A 19,120-nucleotide genomic window follows, 5' to 3' on the forward strand; every position below is an offset into this window, starting at 1 on the left:
TAATGAAAGAATGGGAAAATCTAGTTATTTTCTGTTTTGCGTGTATTTTTTTCTCTCTTTCTTATAGCTTCCCTAAACTTGTTTCTTGTTTATGCAAACAAGTCCTCTTTTTCCTGAGTAATTGTTTTTCACCTTTCAAGTTATTACACAGCTTTTATCCAATCCTAGCTTTTGCTGTCCTTCTGTCCACGTGCACAGCTGGTGCATCAGTCACAATTATGGAAAGTGAATTCTGTTCTCTTCGTAGTCATTGCTGCTACCTAATTTGACGCAGGTCCCTCTTGTTACTTAAAGTTTTTGAAATCAGTCTTTCTGGAAGTTCATTTGGTTGGTTCTCTTCTATCCTTTGTTTGTTCTCCTTCATCACTTCCAGCTAGATTTTCCATTCCTTTCAATGTCAAACAAATTCTTACATTTCATGGTCAGCAAATTTGATGCTTGTATTCATTGGATCCAGTAAAATAAATTCCAAGGTTTTCCTTAATGCTACACACACACACGTACATGCCTGCACGCACACATGCTACATTAAAATAAATCAATGTAAACCATTGTGATTCTCTTTCAGAAACATGATGGCCATTTCACTGTCATCCAGTTGGTCGGTATGCTCCGAGGCATTGCGTCAGGAATGAAGTATCTTTCTGATATGGGTTACGTTCATCGTGATCTAGCAGCTAGGAATATATTGGTCAACAGCAACTTAGTATGCAAAGTTTCTGATTTTGGTCTCTCCCGGGTGCTGGAAGATGATCCAGAAGCTGCTTATACAACAACTGTAAGTTTACATGTCCTTTTCCAATATAGATTGTTTACTTGTATTGTTTTTAATATTATAAGAATAATTCTGTTTTTGTTTTCCTAATTTTCTGCTCACACTTGTCATTTTCCAAATTTAACATCATCATTTAGTTGAGAAGTATTTGCTTTATCTGAGTGCCTGGTCAAAAAAACAAAACAACAACAAAAACCTTCATATATTTGACTGTTTTCTTTCTTCCATTGTACTGGGACTTTCATATCATGCTTGAGGTCCAAGTCTTGATTGCCCTCACAACAAATCTGCCTTTGCCTGAGGTATTCTTGATGTTTAATAATTATCTCTTTTAAATGGAGTTCTGTATAGGCCAGTGGTGAGTCAATTAAGTCAGTGCTAGTGAGAACCAATGGTTATGAAATGACTTTTCTTTTTTTCCTCACAGCAAATGTTATGGAATGACCTGATCATACTTGCAAATAAACAAGATAGGTTTCTCTGGAGATATATAAGTACACTCTAAACTTTTTTTCTGAATGACACTTGGGGAGAATGTGAGCAGGAATAAAAGGCTAAAACTTTAGAACCACACTATTATTTGTAGATTATAGATCTAAACTTAACTCATGAATAGTTTGAGCATTTCTGAATTCCCCAAAACCAGTTCATTCCATTGACCTTTTTGGTTATTGTTTCAAGGATTTCAGTCTCAGAGTCTTTCTTCAGCTATCTGAAAGCTAATAATTTGTAAAACTACACAATATTCTGTTATTTTTCCAACAAAACCTTCACCATTGACTCATTTGACAGTCACCTTCAATGAAAAGTAAATCAGTAAAATTATTCAAGAGGAGAGGTTTTTATCCTCTCCTCTTTCTCTAACCTTACACATTATTGTAGAAGAGGCAAATCCATTATTTAGTTCCCTTTTATTTCATTTTCTATTAGATTGTTTTGAAACTTCACTGTATTCAATTACTCCAAAAGAGATGCAAGTTTAATATTATGAATGAAACATATTATGCCCTTACTATATTTGCACTGAGGAAATGCTCTATATTACTTTATTGATGATATTTTCACTAATTTTTTCCAACAAAGAAATATAGTGCTAAGGAAAATCAATTAATCTCTGAGAGCCTGACATATAAGGTAGCAGTATCTATTGATCTTTTAATTTGACCAAAAACCTACATAAAAATAAAAGTCTATCATGCCTGAAAATAGTATTTATATATATATATATATATATATATAATAATAGGAAAAGCAGTATTTCCAACTCCACAATAAGATATCATCTCACACTTGTCAGAATGGCTAAAATCAGAAACACAAGAAACAACAGGTGTTGGCGAAGATGTAGAGAAAAAGAAACCCTTGTGCACTGTTGGTGGGAATGCAAATTGGTGTAGCCACTTAAAAATAGAAATACCACATGATCCAGTAATTCCACTACTGGGTATTTACCCAAAGAATATGAAAACACTAATTCGAAAAGATATATGCACCCTTGTGTTTATTGTAGCCTTAATTAAAATAACCAAGAAGTAACTCAAGTGTCCAATGGTAGATGAATGGATAAAAAAGGTGTGGTATAAACATACAATGAAATATTACTCAGCCATAAAAAATAATGAAATCTTGCCATTTGCAACAACATGCAATATTCTTCAAAATTTGGGTTACCCTGCCAGTTTGTTTTTTTTTTTAAAGATTTTATTTATTTATTTGACAGAGACAGAGATAGCGAGAGCAGGAACACAAGCAGCGGGAGTGGGAGAGGGAGAAGCAGGCTTCCCCTCGAGGGGGGAGCCCGATGTGGGACTCGATCCCAGGACCCCGGGATCATGACCTGAGCCGAAGGCAGACGCTTAACGACTGAGCCACCCAGGCACCCGCCAGTTTTATTAGTATCTTAAATTTATTTATGAGCTTCCCATTTTAAAAAGCAGTTAAAATATTATTTAATAGGAATTTCAAGTATATCATCTACACAAAGAGTGTAGTAGTTATTTCCTATTTTATGCTTTATTTCATATTATTTTGTTCTTTTAGTAGACCATATTTGTTGGAATTTTTATAAATATTATATTGCATATAATTTATATAATAATTTTAAACACTATTCTCCAAGGTTGGAAATAATATGCGTAATAGAAAAATCTTATCTACATAGTCTGTAACTTGAAAAGTTGCTTCAAGTTATACATTTATAAAAAGAAAAAAGAAAAGAAAAGAAGGCCTTGAAAAAAATGAAAAAAAATTATACATTTGCGTTTATCTGATGATGAGTGATGCTAAGCATCTTTTCATGTGTCTGTTGGCCATTTGTCTTCTTTGGAAAAATGTCTGTTCATGTCTCTTCTGCCCATTATTTGTTTTTTTTTTGGTGTTGAGTCATTTAGTTCTTTACATTTTGGAAATTAACCCCTTATCAGATATGTCATTTGCAAATATCTTCTCCCATTCAGTAGGTTGTCTTTTTGTTTGCTGATTATTTCCTTCACTGTGCAAAAGCTTTTTATTTTGATATAGTTCAGATAGTTTAATTTTACTTTTGTTTCCCTTGCCTTGGGAGACATATCTAGAAAAATGTTGCTACTGCCAATGCCAAAGAATTATTACCTGTGATCTCTTCTAGGATTTTTATGGTTTCAGGTCTCACATTTAAGTCTTTCATCCATTTTGAGTTTATTTTGTGTAAGGTATAAGAAAGTGATCCAGTTTCACTCTTTTGCATGTAGCTGTCCAATTTTCCCAACACCACTGTTGAAGAGACTGTAATTAAGAACTTTTTAAAAAATACATCAGTCGGGCGCCTGGTTGGCTCAGTCGTTAAGCGGCTGCCTTCGGCTCAGGTCATGATCCCAGAGTCCTGGGATCGAGTCCCGCATCGGGCTCCCTGCTCAGTGGGAAGCCTGCTTCTCCCTCTCCCACTCCCCCTGCTTGTGTTCCTGCTCTCGCTGTCTCTGTCAAATAAATAAATAAAATCTTTAAAAAAAAAAAAAAAAAATCTTTAAAAAATACATCAGAAATACTTAACTGTTCAAAGGCTCCCAGGGTACAAAACATCATACTTGACTTAATAATGAATATGACCATTTGATATTTGAAACAGCAACACTCTTACCTTCAAAGAGCTATTCTTTTACAGGGTGGGCTCATGCTTTCTAGCTATCCAACACATTAAATATTGACATACAGGCCTGAAAAAGAAATATGGAAGTACCATAAAACAGAGGTCTGGAGAAGACTTAACAAAAAGTTAAAATTTGGACCAAATATTTAAAACTTTCATTAGACAGACTGTTAGGGAATTTAGATAGAGGAAAGAGAAAAAGGAAAGATATGGAAATTTGGGGAAGTGAATGGACATGTTGGTGGAAATGTGGACAGTTTGGAATAGTGGAGGAGGAACAGTGGACAACCCAGGTTTCTAAGGAATAATTGCAAAGTTGGTTGGGTGGCACTTCAAGAAATTTGAAGGTTTTCTATGGCAATTAAGAGACAGCATTGATTTACTTAAATGGGGGAATGACCAAACACATGCATGTCTTAGAAGATATGATTGACAACAGTGTGAAGGAGGGAAGGCTTGAAGGACAGGAGGAATGGTTATAGGAAACCAGTTAAGGCATTATTGTTATAGACCAGAAAGGCCATATGGCTTTAATTAGGACAGTGGCAATTGGAATAAAGAGGAAGGTAGAGAATTGAAAAATACATATAAATATACAATTCACAAGACTCAGTAACTAATTCGATATGAATTATAAGAAGGAAGAAGGATTTAAAGATGGCACCAATATTTTTAGATTGAACTAGTTGAATGAGATGCTATTAATCAATTCAGAGGATCCCTGTTAGAGAGGTCTGGCTAATGGCATTAGATTACAAAGCAAAATTATAACAAAGGGTCACAGGCAGTCTGTTTCAAAGTCATCGAGATAATGGCAGATTGAACATTGGCATTCTGTTGCAATTGTGTGTAAAATGTTTAGGACTTTGTATAAAATGTACTTAGGCTCCAAATTCTTTTTGTATTTCCTTTAAAAGAAGGAGATGTTAGAAAACTTTACTGCCTGTGAAGGCGTACTTCAATTCAAACAAACCTTGTATAACAAAATACAGGAAAAGAATAGTCATTTATATGAAATTATTCTGTTTTATAAAACCATTCACATGGGGGCACCTGGGTGGCTCAGTCGTTAAGCGTCTGCCTTCGGCTTGGGTCACGATCCCAGGGTCCTGGGATCGAGCCCCGCATCGGGCTCCCTGCTCGGCGGGAAGCCTGCTTCTCCCTCTCCCACTCCCCCTGCTTGTGTTCCCTCTCTCGCTGTGTCTCTCTCTGTCAAATAAATAAAAATAAAATCTTTAAAAAAAAAAAAACCATTTACATGAAAATAACTTTAAAGAGCAAGCTCCCTTGATACATTTTTAAAGTATAATTTTCTTTTTAAAGTATTATCTATATATAACTTTCTTAGAATATATCTTTTATCTTAAATGATTTTGATTTTTTCTCTTACTGTGTAAATATAATTGTTACTTCCTCATTATTTATAAATGTTTTTATACTCTGCATCAGGAAGGGTTTGGAGGAAAGGGAACCTTGTGAAGGGTTTTAAAAGCAGGAAGACATCATGGATAAAGATCTTTTTGTAGTCTTTAAAAAAATAATTCTTAGAGTAAAAGCACACTACATGGAAACTATCCCTTCCTAATCAAAATAGGAGCAGAATAAATACACATTTTCCAGTAAGATGACTTTGCCAATTTATTTATTTATTTTTAAAAATTTTATTTATTTATTTGACAGAGAGAGACACAGTGAGAGAGGGAACACAAGCAGGGGGAGTGGGAGAGGGAGAAGCAGGCTTCCCGCTGAGCAGGGAGCCTGATGCGGGGCTCGATCCCAGGACCCTGGGATCATGACCTGAGCCGAAGGCAGAGGCTTAATGACTGAGCCACCCAGGCTCCCTGAGAACATATTATTTACATTATAAAATACACTAAAGTAAATAGAAGAATGAGATTTATGATAAATATAAGTAGAAATTCTAGTATGTCTTCCTACAACTTACGAGTGTTTTACATGTTCTGTTTCAGATCTAAGACCTATTCATTCAGCATGTACTCAATAGAGTTTATTATGGAGTTACCATATTTAAGGTCCATATTGGTTTCCTTGGAGAGCCAATAACGAAAAATAAAGGGATTCTTGAGAATGGATAAATGACCACACAGAGAGAGGTCCAAGAGCAACCAAATACAGTAAAACATGATAAAACCACTAGGTGTGTGGACAGCACAAGTGGGCAATGCAGCATGAAAAGCAACACTAATAGTAGCAGATTTTTCTGGTAAGCCCTGTACTAAAATACATCAAGCCTTTGCAAAGGGACCTTAAGAACTAGTAACAGCATGAAAACCAAGAAATGTACATGGAGGCTAAAGACAGAAGGACAAAAATGCACAAAAGTAGGATCTAGACAAGAACTGAATTCTTGCTTTTACATGCCAATTCTACAAATAGCTTATCAGGCATTTAGTGAGGGAAGATTGGTGAATGATTATGAACTACACCTAACAATGCATACACAATTATTGATATATGGCTAACTTAATCATACAGTATTTACTGAGTTTGCATTGTTCTCATTTGATTACATGGTCTTCTGTCTCTTTATAATTTAGGTGCTGAGAAATCTCTTCCTTTTCTGAATCTTGATGCACATTCACATGGACAACCGTTTTATATCCAGTTCCAGGGGAGGGACTCTCTCTCATTTGAATATTGCTAAGCAACCTGTCTTAAACTTACCTTGAAAATGATAAGACTCTGCTCTCAATTATGGAAATGAGGTCCTATTTACCTAAAAAGAACATTAAAAGATATATTATGGCTCACACTGATCTGTTTTAGGTATAGGTTTTATTTTAAATATCATGGCAGACACTGTATGGATTTTTTTAAATTATAGTGAGTAACTCCTTTTCTTATATTTTGAAGATCAAAATAAAATGGAAGAATTATTTTATCACAATATCTGCTAAAAACTCTAAGATTCTTTGACTCTTTCAGTTGTGTTCATTTTATGTTTGTTATCCAAGGCAAATTTTGCTTTTTTCTTTGACAGCAACAATTCCATATAAGTACTTTCTTAGTGGAAATACGGAGACTCATAATTGACAACACATAATCCGCATAATTACAATTCTGTTAACATCTTAATTCTATTTACTTTGCATTCATAAGACCTCTTCCAAGCTCCAACTCTTAACTTCCCATATTTTATGTAAGATATGAGAAAAGTCAAATCTCTTATCGATCTAGAAATTCATGGTCTATACCCAACGTGGAGCTAAGTGTGGCAAATAATGGAGCAGCATGAGGGGGACTTACTGTGTATTCCAAAGTTTGGGGAAATCTAAATAGCCTTCCTCCTTTACCTAATTCAAATGCTTACAAATTGGCTTGACTTTCTGAAGTGAATTTTTAAATCTTAAGGCATGTCTAGCTTTAAGAATAAATATTTTTGATAAAGGTGAGATAAAAATCATTTTAGATCATTCACTATTCTGCCTTTAAGTGCTTTAATATGAGTAATTAAGATTTGCCTGGAGATCATGCTAAACCTGTTAATAAAACATAGAGTTTTTACTCATTTTTGTATATTTTAAATAAAAGAGTTACTGTAAAAAGTTCTGCAGTAAAAAATATTTTAAATGCTTTTACTTAAAAGCATATAATATCTGATGCACTGACTAAAAGAACTTGTATGAAGAATGTTTCTAATTTCCTAGATTTTGAAAAATAAAACTTTATCTTTAGAAATCCTACTACTCTGTCAAGTCATGGATAGTAGAGGTGACATTGTGCTAAGATATAGCATTTGGTAAAATGCATCTTATTCAAAGTCTACCCTAGATGAACTAGGGCCAGCCTAAAGAATGATTTTTATTTCAGTTGTTCTCCAGATCTAGCCAAGCTAAAAATGGAGGGGGTATGACTGCTTCAGGCACAAAGGCAGACCCTTAGGTAGATGATTGTGAAGCCTACTAGCCCCCCAAAAAGCAACATATAAGGACAGTCTCCTGCACAGAATTCACTGAAAAATTAAAGTAAAGGAAATGGCAATTTCTTCTAGGCAAATGTAAATTCAGTAGCCTGAGTATAAAGGAAAAAAGTAAGAAAAATAGCAATGTTATCAGAATGCTGTAACATGAAGATTTAAATAACTTTTTTTTTCAATAAAAAGATGACGAACGAATAAACCTTGGAAGAATGAAAAATGATAAAATCCTGGTGAGAAGAACCAAATTCATCACTAAGAAAGGAATTATGCCATTTGGGAAAAACAACTAAATGACTCTTGACAAAAAAATACTTCTCACTTGGCAGACACTATGATAGCAGTCAATCAAAATCAGTCTAATACAGAGACCATTACAATTAGCTGAAGAGGAAGAAATCAATATGCCAATATTACGTTTCCTAATTTCAAAGGAGAAAACGTGCCCTTGAGCCAGCAAGTGTTTGTGACGGACTAACTCATGAGAAGAAAACCTTTCAGTTTTAATTTACCTTTGTCAATATAAGCTTTTTGTAAAGGAAATTCTAATGATCTAATGTGTAGAAGCTATATTCTCAGAAATGAGCGTCTCTACACTTTGAGCGCAAATGCCAGAAAGCACATTCCCAACAGTGGGGACAAAAGGGCAACAAAGCTTCATACTAAACCAAAGAGAACATGTGTTAATGCAAAGCAAGAGCCTTCTTCAATAACTGTTCAAGAGGTGAATGCCACACACACCAGCTTGGATCACAGGCTGAGAGACCCAAAATCTGAATGATAGGTGTCTGCAGTGGTGGTATCAGAAGGACACAGATTTTTTTGAAATGTACTGCTTGGGTGAATTGACAATGGCAGATCTGAGCATAATATGGAAATGGGAATCAACAATACCAGAGGAAATTAATATTTAAAGAATCATTTCCTGAAAAAGCTTAGGAAACAACAGTTTGTGATCATTACAGAGCTCTTTGTAGTAAAACAAATGAAAAAGATTTGAAGATTATCGGACACAGAGGAGAAAAGTGCTGAACAAACAGATAGCTCTATCAGAAATCTGGAAGACAGAGAGGACCATCTAGCTAAGTAATGCATCCCATTAAGAAAACGAGCCATGCTTTGGGAAAATCTTCATTTGCCATTTGTGCAAAGCATCTAAAAAACAAGTGCTCTGTTGTTCCAATATGCATTTTAAAGAAAAGACCCTGAGGATTTAGACCTGGAAAGGCATTATTGAAGATAAGAGACCACTGAAAAACTTTCTACTTAGCACTCAAGGGTTGGTGTGTGACTTTTAAGTAACTTGTTTTGTTTTGTTAAAGTAATGAATTCCTTTAGATTTGTGTAAAACCCTGGAGGACAGGAGAGTTATCGTTTACATTTTTCAAAGGCTTTCCAGCACCTAAAATAATATGCTATTTAATGGCTGCTTCATTAATTGCTGATAATTAAAACAGTAAGAAAAGGGTAGAAAGTGACTGAAACTCTAAGAACATTTTTTTCAGTAAAATTACATTTATTTCTTCTCTGATATCACTGTTAATCACAACCCATCAAATAAGTGAACCTAAAATAATCCTTAATGCATCAGAAAGAGATGAAAAAATTGCAGGAGAAAGCAACAAATGTAACAAACATTGAAGCACTTACAACAAAGAGTCACAGAGGGGAAAATATTGTTTTTTAAGTCTCTGAACACATCCCGTGGAAAGCTTTGAGCACAAAAGGATGCCTACAGCATAGATAAGATACGAGACAAATGGTTCATAAAATCACATAATACATAAAATTTTAATACCTACAAACATTTGAAATATATCCAGTCCTTCTAACTTAAATGCTAATCAATGGCGACTAATCAAATGCCAGTCACAGTTCTCAAAGTATTCAACATTCACCTGATGATTAACAAAGAACCACAGGAAATACCAGGGGCTGTTTGTTGTTGTGTTAGCAACATCCAACACTAATTCAGAGTTAGTCTCCCTGCTCTCAGTGATTTTAGAACAAACCCAGACTAAATGGATTTACTGAGAAAGATCAATCAGCAGATGTTCAGCAAGCAGAAAGTACAGTGCTCACTGGCCCATCTTGTGCAGAAAAAAGACAAAGTAAGACAGTGAACACAAAGCTGCTGACTTTAAACCTAGAGTTTCAAAGATACCACCTGAAGAAATAAAGTCATTACTAATGCTTAATTGCGAGTTTCATCTCTGATGTTGAAAGAATGCTTTTGTTGTTGTTGACAATAAAAACTAGAAAGACATTACAAATGCCGGATAAATCACATGAAAGCTCTGTGGAAAAGCTTACTTATTCCCAGGGTAAAAAGCTTCACATCAATGGCAAATAAATTGAAAAAGGTTATCAGTTATTTATACTGTTTCTAGTCGACCCTGTTAGCTGCCTACTCAACCTCTCTTGTCATCTCTTCCTTGCTAATAAAATCTTTAAATGAGGATGTTTGTAATGAGCTCATGTCTAAGAAATAAATCATGATTTATATAAGCCAGTTATATTTATACCATTTTCCTTTGACACTTAAATTTTACACTTTGGTCACTTAAAGGGACAGGAAAGTGAGAATGACAACTTCTGGAAAAATTCCCGGTTGAGCTCTACCAGAAACAATATTGAATAAGGAGCTGTGTCGTACTGGCCCTTGCTTTTCTTTTTTGCCTTGAATATAGTGCTTAGAGCTGTGACAGCCATCTTTCAGACGTGAAGCAACAAGCCTCAGGCGACAACCCCAAAGCTGAGGATGGCCAAGAAGGAAAATCAAAAGAACCTAGCTCATGATGTGGGGATATCGTACAGTAGCGGGGCATTTGACCACAAACAGCCTGGTTCTCCGATGAAATTGTTGCACTTCTATGTCAATACAACCATTTGTGGTATTCAAGTGGAAACCACTTACTCCAGTTATTTGCTTATAATTTAATTAAATGCCTTACTTGCTTGAGTTCCTGAGAATTGGGCATTCTATAACTCTATGACTTGTAATCCAAAGACATTCTGATACAGTAATCAATAGATAGAAAACCTCCATATTAATAGAGAACATAAATAGAAAAATGACAAAATGAACGTTTAAGTAAAATATCACTTCAGTCATACAAACTGAATAGACTAAGCAGACTGTAAATATACGATTCATTTGAAGATGCCATTATTATAATTTATTCATTTAACATATATTTCTTAATATTATTAGATAACAAGTTGGATAATGGAGCTAAAAGTGCTTAGGATCTGGGAAGAGAACAGACATTAAGTATTCATGCTATTGAATGTATAGTTAAAATCTGATATTTATACAGCACATGTGTACTGAGTACTATGTGCCAGATACTGTTCTGGGCATTGGAAATATTCCAATAAACAAGCTTTTCTCATGGAGTTTACAGTCTTGAGCATGGTGGAAACAAAAATAATGAAGTTGTTTTTTAAAAAGGGAATCTCATTTCAGATAGTGATAAATATTAGATATATATTTTTTATTTTTTTTTAATTTTTTTTTCAATAAAAGTGAGTAGCTACCTTGGAAGGCATGTTCAGGAAATACCTCTTTAATGAGGTGCTATTTGAAATGAGACCTGAAAATTATAAGGGTACGAGCCAAGGGAAGATCTTTAGCCAAATGTTCTCAGATGAAAACAAATACAGATCCTAAGGTGGGGACAAGCTTGGCATATTTTAGGACTAGGAATAAGGTCAGGATGGTTGACACATTGAGAGATAAGTAGGAAATAAGGACAGAGGGGCCAGATCCTACAGAAACTCAAAAGTCATGAAAAGAAGTAGACATTTATTCTAAGTACAAAGGGAACCCACTGGAAGATTCTAAGCAGGTGATAGCATAACAGAATTTGCATTTTTAAGAGCTCACTCTGGCTATATTTGAGAATGAATTAATTGTAGAGGGTCCAGGGGAGAGAGAGCAAGGAGACTCATTTACACCACCCTAGACAGGAAATAATGGTAGCATGATATAAACTGGCAATAGAAAAAATGAAGAGTGGTGGGGAGACTTGGGACATGTTGTGTAAATAGCTTTGCCTAGATGTGTGTGTGTGTGTGTGTGTTTTAAACAGATAAGGAAATTGAGGCCCAAAGAAATGAAGTGGTACAGGGCGCCTGGGTGGCTCAGCTGGTTAAGCGACTGCCTTCGGCTCAGGTCATGATCCTGGAGTCCCTGGATCAAGTCCCTGGATCGAGTCCCGCATCGGGCTCCCTGCTCGGCAGGGAGTCTGCTTCGCCCTCTGACCCTATCCCCTCTCATGTGTTCTCTCTCTCTCATTCTCTTTCTCAAATAAATAAATAAAATCTTAAAAAAAAAAAAGAAATGAAGTGGTACACAAGTCACATGGCTCTTACATTGGAAATGAGGTCAATTAACCATTGCAGTGTTAAGGGAAAGTGTCTGTCCCACAATTGAATCTTCCTCCTCCTCCTCTTCCAATACTTCCCACTGCAAATTCTCTTCTATCATTTGCAAACTCCCCTCTATCTCTCGCTTCTGAGACCCATGCCCATGCCAAAGTCAGTGGATAGTAGTAATTGAAAGTCTTTGAAGATAGAAATAAAGAGATTGATCTCTTAGTCTTTGGTGATCCATCTTTTGCTTATTGAACTTTTAAAATTATTCTACAATGAATATTTTAGTTTTATGATAAAAGGAAAAAAATATGTGTTATAAAAATAGAGAAATAGCTCCTGGCAGAGTTCCAAGACATCTTTCTGACCAGTGTATTTAAAGTTTCTCCTTGGTATTAGTCAGTGACTAAACAACATGTTTGTGTAAGTGTTTGAATGTAGCTTCCCCAATCAAAAAGGTGGCTGAAGGTCATTTCACTGCGCTACATTTATTTTTAAATGAAAGATAAGATTAAGGAAATAAAAATTATGATTACTGATTTTTAAAATGGAATTCTGGGCAATATTCCAAGAAACCTCAGATTCTGCCTTAGAATTTCAGATTCAATACCTCTCTCTCATTGTTACCCCAGAGCCTACCATTAAGACCCACAGTCATCAACTTTTCCAAGCCTATAAACAATCACTAAGAGATCAAAAGCTAGAGAGAGCACTACAGGATCTTGGAGTCTGCTTTTAAAAGACATAAAATTTACTTTTAAACATTACAAAAATGTATCAGTACCCTTGTTAAGAAATAAATACCTTTTCTCCCATTTATTCATTTTCTTACCTGGCTATCCCTTACTTGGTTTATGCTAGGTTACTTGCAAATCAGGTTTTCATAGGACTAACATTTGCTGCCATGGCTCGTTACAGGAACCCAAAAGAGGGCCACTGAAAATGTGGCTGTAAAGAGTTTTCCCCAAACTCTTCCTTGGGCTTCTCTCTGCAAAGAATAGCTCTGAATGCATCCACGGTCCATCAGTATTTTCAAATATTCAGATCATGACTTGTTCAAATTAACAAACACAGAAAGTTTCACTGTACCTAGTTTTGCCTTTTTAAACTTGCAATAAGAACAGGGTGTTATTATATGAAGCATGCACATTATTCAGTTGTTTAACCATGCTCTTAATCAGTGTATAATATGTGTCACAAATAGGCAGCTGCTAGATGAATTATACATAAAGATAATGTTTTCTAGATTACTCTTGCCTGTATATGTTGCATAATTTAGGTCCCAACACATTCTGGTCCTTAATTCTCTTTTTATAGAAACTGAATCATTACCTTGTTCTTTTTAGTGATTCAAAAGTTTTTTTTTTTTTTTATATATGCTATACAAGTAAAATCTTTTTAAGGAAAGGCATTTTTAATGTAAGTGTTTATACCATTTATTTCTTATAAAAGCTGAGATTTCTTCTTTTTCTTTAGAAAAGTTTTCTGACGTGGTTCTTAAGTTGCAAATACATTTGCTTTTAAAGATAATTGCTACTTAAAGAAAGACACAGATTCAATAGAACTACATTGTATTTTAATATAAAGTACTAACTAACCAAGTCAAGGGGTGAGCTATATACTCTCATCTTCATGCCACCCTCCATGGAGTTTCATAATCAAGGCATTTCAATATCCCAATGTGTATATGGAATCATTAAGTATGGAGAAAACACTATAGATATAACATGGGTAGAAAAACAGTGGATTATAAACTTGGGGCTATAATTTTAATCTCAGTTTGGCGATAATTCAGCGAATAAACATGGATCATTAACTTAAAATCCTTTTGCCTCAATTTCCACATCTTTTTTTTTAAAGATTTTTATTTATTTATTTGAGAGAGAGAATGAGAGACAGAGAGCACGAGAGGGAAGAGGGCAGAGGGAGAAGCAGACCCCCCGCCGAGCAGGGAGCCCGACGCGGGACTCGATCCAGGGACTCCAGGATCATGACCTGAGCCGAAGGCAGTCGCTTAACCGACTGAGCCACCCAGGCGCCCCTCAATTTCCACATCTTGAATAGAATTAATAAAGCTGTCCACTCTCCACTTTACAGAAATGTTGTTAACAACCAACAAGGCAATAAACTAAGCTAAAATGGGGCACCTGGGTGGCTCAGTCAGTTAAGCATCTGCCTTCCACTCAGGTCATGGTCTGGAGATCCTGGGATCAGGCTCCCTGTTCAGCAGAGAGTCTACTTCTCCCTCGCCCTCTGCTCCTCCCCCCACTCACCCCATTCATGCTCATTCTCTCTCCCACATAGGTAAGTAAGATCTTAAAATAAATAAATAAGCAAAAATTTTTTAAAAAAATAAATAATTAAGCTAAAGTATGGATCAAAGCCTCTTTGGGGATTAACAGCATCAAATTCACCTAAGGCACTTATTTAAAATGCAGATTCCCAGTTTCCAGCCTCAGAGATTCATTTTCATTCAGTAGGTCTGGGGGAGGCGTAGCAAGGTATGATATGCAAATCTGGATGTTTAATAAACACCCAGATAATTGTGAAACAAGTTATTCAAAGGCTCCATCTTGAGTAAGTGCTCTAATACAATCTAGACACATATCCAGTTATTTCTTCCACCAGCCTCACTGAAGTCGCGGGCAGGTAAAAGATCTGTCAGCACAGTGGGAAAAAGGTTGGTGGGGGAGGGAAGAGGTGTGGGAGATGCGAAGCTAGAGTTGTGATTCCACTAATAAGAGAACATACCGTACAACAAAAATTGATAGCTTCTCTGACATTATTCTTTTGAATATGTATCCCGTGTAGAACCAGTATTTTATTTAGTTTCTCATAGAAGATAGCTTCCAGTGTGAAACATGCTTAATACTAAAAAGTGAAATTGTTAGCTCTGGTGTTAATTTTTCTTTCTGATGTTAAGTTGGTTTTGATGGATTCAGTATTCTCCACTCTTTGCTATCTTGTTGCAAGTTCTTCTCTTTAAGCTATCTGTGAGGATCATTTCTCTCCAGTATTGGCTGATGTAGAAATGTATGCCCCTCTTTGGGCATTTAATGAAGACCTGTAACATTTTGTGAACATACTTTAAACTATGATAGATAGTAACTTGTGGCCAAAAGATGAACAATTTTTTTTCAGATAGCAAAGTCATTTGGTTGCACCAGCTGCTGAATTTTATCTCAGTCTTAATTGTGTGTTTTTCAAATTATGCCATTGATTGTTTAATATATTTAAAGTTGATGGAGTTTGAAGTTACTTGGAAATTGTTAGGTTTTACTTGAACTCCAGTATACCTTATGGGAAATAGAAGAAACTGCTGGAATTGCAGTTTCTAGATTTTGACCTAGAATATTTCTTCTGGTTCTAAAGTGAAATTCATTTTCCACATTCCACATTAGAAATTACAGTATTCTTGGGATCACTTTATAAAAACTACACATGGTAGGGAAAAAAAAAGACATAGGAGTAGAGAAAAACTTGGTGAAAAAGAAAAGAAGACATGCAGACTTTTCATTGACATTTTTAAATGCCAATGCTAAGTTTTCTCACATATGAGTGAAATTCATAGTTTTGAGAATATTTAAGAGACCATGTAGAGGCCATTAATTAAGAGCAAGAGTGAAATGCAATGATGGTTTTAGGAGGAGATTTAAAGCAATGAGATTCTATAGATTTGGGCTTAGTAGCTTATATCTAATTGATATACATGAGAAGAATGTAGATAAAAACCCAACAACCTGATCAAACTCTTATTAATGAAAAGAGGAAACAGTCAAGGGTTAAACTTAAAAAGGATAATAAAATATAAAATACTCCAGTGGATTTTCTATTGTATCAGGAATTAGCAGAAATAATAATAGCAATTGCAGGTACTACTCTGAAAAATGGTACTGATTTTATGAATATGTTTTCCCAAATCTGTTTTGGATATGAGGATAGTAATACATAAATTAATTTTTATAAAACAATTCTAAATTATTTTCCTACATTACTTCAGATTATACTTTAGGTTATATAACCACAGAATTTAGACCACATTTATTCAAGTAAGAATTTCCCCCCATCCTACCAACACTATTACAGTTTATTCAAGTACTAGAAATAGCCCAGAAAAATATAAAGCATTTTAGCACCTAGTAAGCTCATGGGGGAATATTTTTGTAAACAGTTATTTTTCTTATCCTGAAATGAGGTAATATAAGGAAGTCTCAAGATCAAAGCATTTTTTGTGATATTTTGAATTATGTTTTGAGCTAAATATTTCTATGTATTTTTTTATTTCTACTCTTAAAAACTTATTAAACATTGACAGAGGATTATAATAACAATCTTAAGATATAATACCACTTATTATACTCTTTTTGATATTTTGCACTGTTCTCTGGATTTTTTAAAAAAATATCACTCTATATTCATTTTTTACTAGTTTTTCTAACTTTGAATTTTTAATGTGAATCCAGGTCACATTTCCAACATAGTCTCTAATAAAAGTTTTTAAAAACTCCTCATATCCCTCTACTCTCTAAATCATAGCCATCCTGCCATTCACATTGGCAGGAAACGCACCACAAGTGAATCTGAACTTTGGAATCTGAAGGGTGTTGGGACTAGATTGTGAAGGCCCTTGTCTCTCACTATACATAGCTTGAATTTAGTTTGCCTGGAACAATGCAAGACAGAAGAGAGGATAAGTGAAGTAGGCCACAATTTACAAGAGATAAACAAGAATGAGAAAAACAAAAATGAAATATGAGCGCGGCACGATGTGACAGAAATGGGCCCCATTAGAACAGGGGGCTATAAGGTGTACTGCTGCCTGATTTCGCCTACTCTGTCCCAGAATCTCAGCTATAACAGTCGGAGAAGGTCTGACGGTAAAGGTATCAAGAGCTGACAGTATCTGGAGAGTATTCTTCAATTCTGGATTTGTTGGGATGACAAAAGGATTCCTTAAAATATCCTGAACCCAGGTGATGAAAATAAAACAAAAAACATTTTACCATATATCAAATTGACCATAGATCTACTCAGCATATAAGAAAACGACATCCTAATATTAAACCCCAAGTTTTTCTCAGGAAAAATATATGTAAAACAGTAGTTCTCTTTTGGTCTAATCTGAATTCTTCGAGTTTTCAGTGACTCTTCTTTGTATCTTGTTGTTTCTATCAGTACATTTGCTCAGAGTTTACTTGAGGTGCAGGCTCTTTCACTGCATTTCTGAGGTGAGTTACTTCCTATAATAAAGTGGAAAATACTAGCTCCCTGCTGTCTTTATAAATCCAAAAATAACATCTGTTTGTGTGGCTCCATAGCCCTGCCAGTCTCTTTCTAGTCCTCATATTATGCACCACATTTTTCATATGAATGGAAATATTGATAAAGAGGTTTTGTGTGTGTGTGTGTACCATTATCAGGAGAAGTTCAGAAGGGAAAGAATTGTAGTTAAGACCAGGCTCCCTAATGTTGGTCAGCTGGGGCACCTCCAGCCCCTACATTCCTTTTAAGGAAGATATTAACATACTGTAAGTGCCCCTCTGTGGGCTCCAAACCCTCAAGATACTTTATAGAACCCTGGAGTTTATGATGGATGGGGCACTCTTACGAGACAGTTTATAGTTCATAAAACTCCAGTATTCAAGCAGCAAATTCTACAATTTTTAAGTAGTATAATCAGGTTCGCAGACATCCAGACTAAAATACCTATTAGAAATTTTCTCAAACTAACTCTCTTAGTCATCTTGGGCCTCCATAACAAAATACCAGAGACTGGGTGGCTTAAACAGCAGGAATTTATTCCTCACAGTTCCGGAGGCTGGAATTTCAACCTCCAGGTGCCAGCCTATTCAGTTCCTGGGTGAGGGTGCTTTCCCTGGCTTGCAGACATTGCTCTCTCAGCGTGTCCTCTAGGCTCTCTTCTTCTTATCAGGACACTAATCCCATCATGGGAACACTAATCCCCACCCTTATGATCTCATCTAAACCTAATTACCTCTGAAAGCCGCCCCCCCCCCAAATACCATCAAATTGGGGGTAAGGACTTCAATGTATGATTTTTGGAGGGACAGAATTCACCATACTAACCAATTCCTGAAGAGCTGAAAACTGGGAGAAGTGTAAAATTCTCCCTCGCGAGGTGATCAGTTTGTGTTTTCTGTGGTGGTTGTTGGATGTTAGGTGGTTAGTTTTAGGTCAAACCATTAAAAGGGAAATTCTAATACTTGAGTAAAAGGATCCCAGAATTGAAGTTGTAATGAGGTTTGCTTTCATTTCAGGGATTCTCCTTAAGCATTACTACCCCATCACATCTTCAGGATTTCTCAAATAGGCACAAGTTGGAGGGTTTCACAGTTGGATTCTCGTGGATGTCCCCGTAATCTTTGTATACACAGCACATGAGCTGCAAGGACAAAATCAGCACTACTCTCAGACTGCTCCCCGGCAAATTTGTGAAAAGTACTTTGCTCTTTGGGTAGAAAAGTATACTTCTCCCCTTCGTAAATGTCGAGATGTCAAAAGCATTGTTTATGTATGATGTAGGATGCCATCCTACCCCACAAGCCTTCCATTTAGGTCCCGTAGACCATCCAGAGCTCAAATAGAAGATAGAAATCTTTTCAGTATTTCAAAATCTAAGATTGAGGGCGGGGAGGGGAGATGAGGAAGGAGGAACAGATATCAGGCCTCTCTGCCTTGGGCTTGAGCAATCAGCCTATCCCTTTTCAAATACCCTCTGATTCCCACTTAAAAAAAAAATAACTTAAAAAATACATATTAATTAAACAAGTGAGAAAAAAGACAGTAAAGATGAAATATTCTTTTCAAAGCATTAAACAAAATAGCCAAGGATTAAGCCAGCTATAAACTGGAAAGTTAAGAAGGCATTGGAAGCATCCTGGAGAAC

General features: G+C 35.7%; 1 protein-coding gene across 1 annotated transcript in view; it reads left to right on the forward strand.

The window, feature by feature from the left end:
- EPHA6 (EPH receptor A6) overlaps positions 1–19,120 on the forward strand; it is an 827,849-nt gene that overhangs the window by 727,509 nt on the left and 81,220 nt on the right. Inside the window, exon 14 of the mRNA XM_021687948.1 lies at positions 569–778. Within this exon, the coding sequence (XP_021543623.1) occupies positions 569–778 (210 nt within the window). The remainder of the gene's footprint in view (positions 1–568; positions 779–19,120) is intronic.

Source organism: Neomonachus schauinslandi, chromosome 1, assembly GCF_002201575.2.
Source record: "Neomonachus schauinslandi chromosome 1, ASM220157v2, whole genome shotgun sequence".
NCBI classification, from domain to species: domain Eukaryota; kingdom Metazoa; phylum Chordata; class Mammalia; order Carnivora; family Phocidae; genus Neomonachus; species Neomonachus schauinslandi.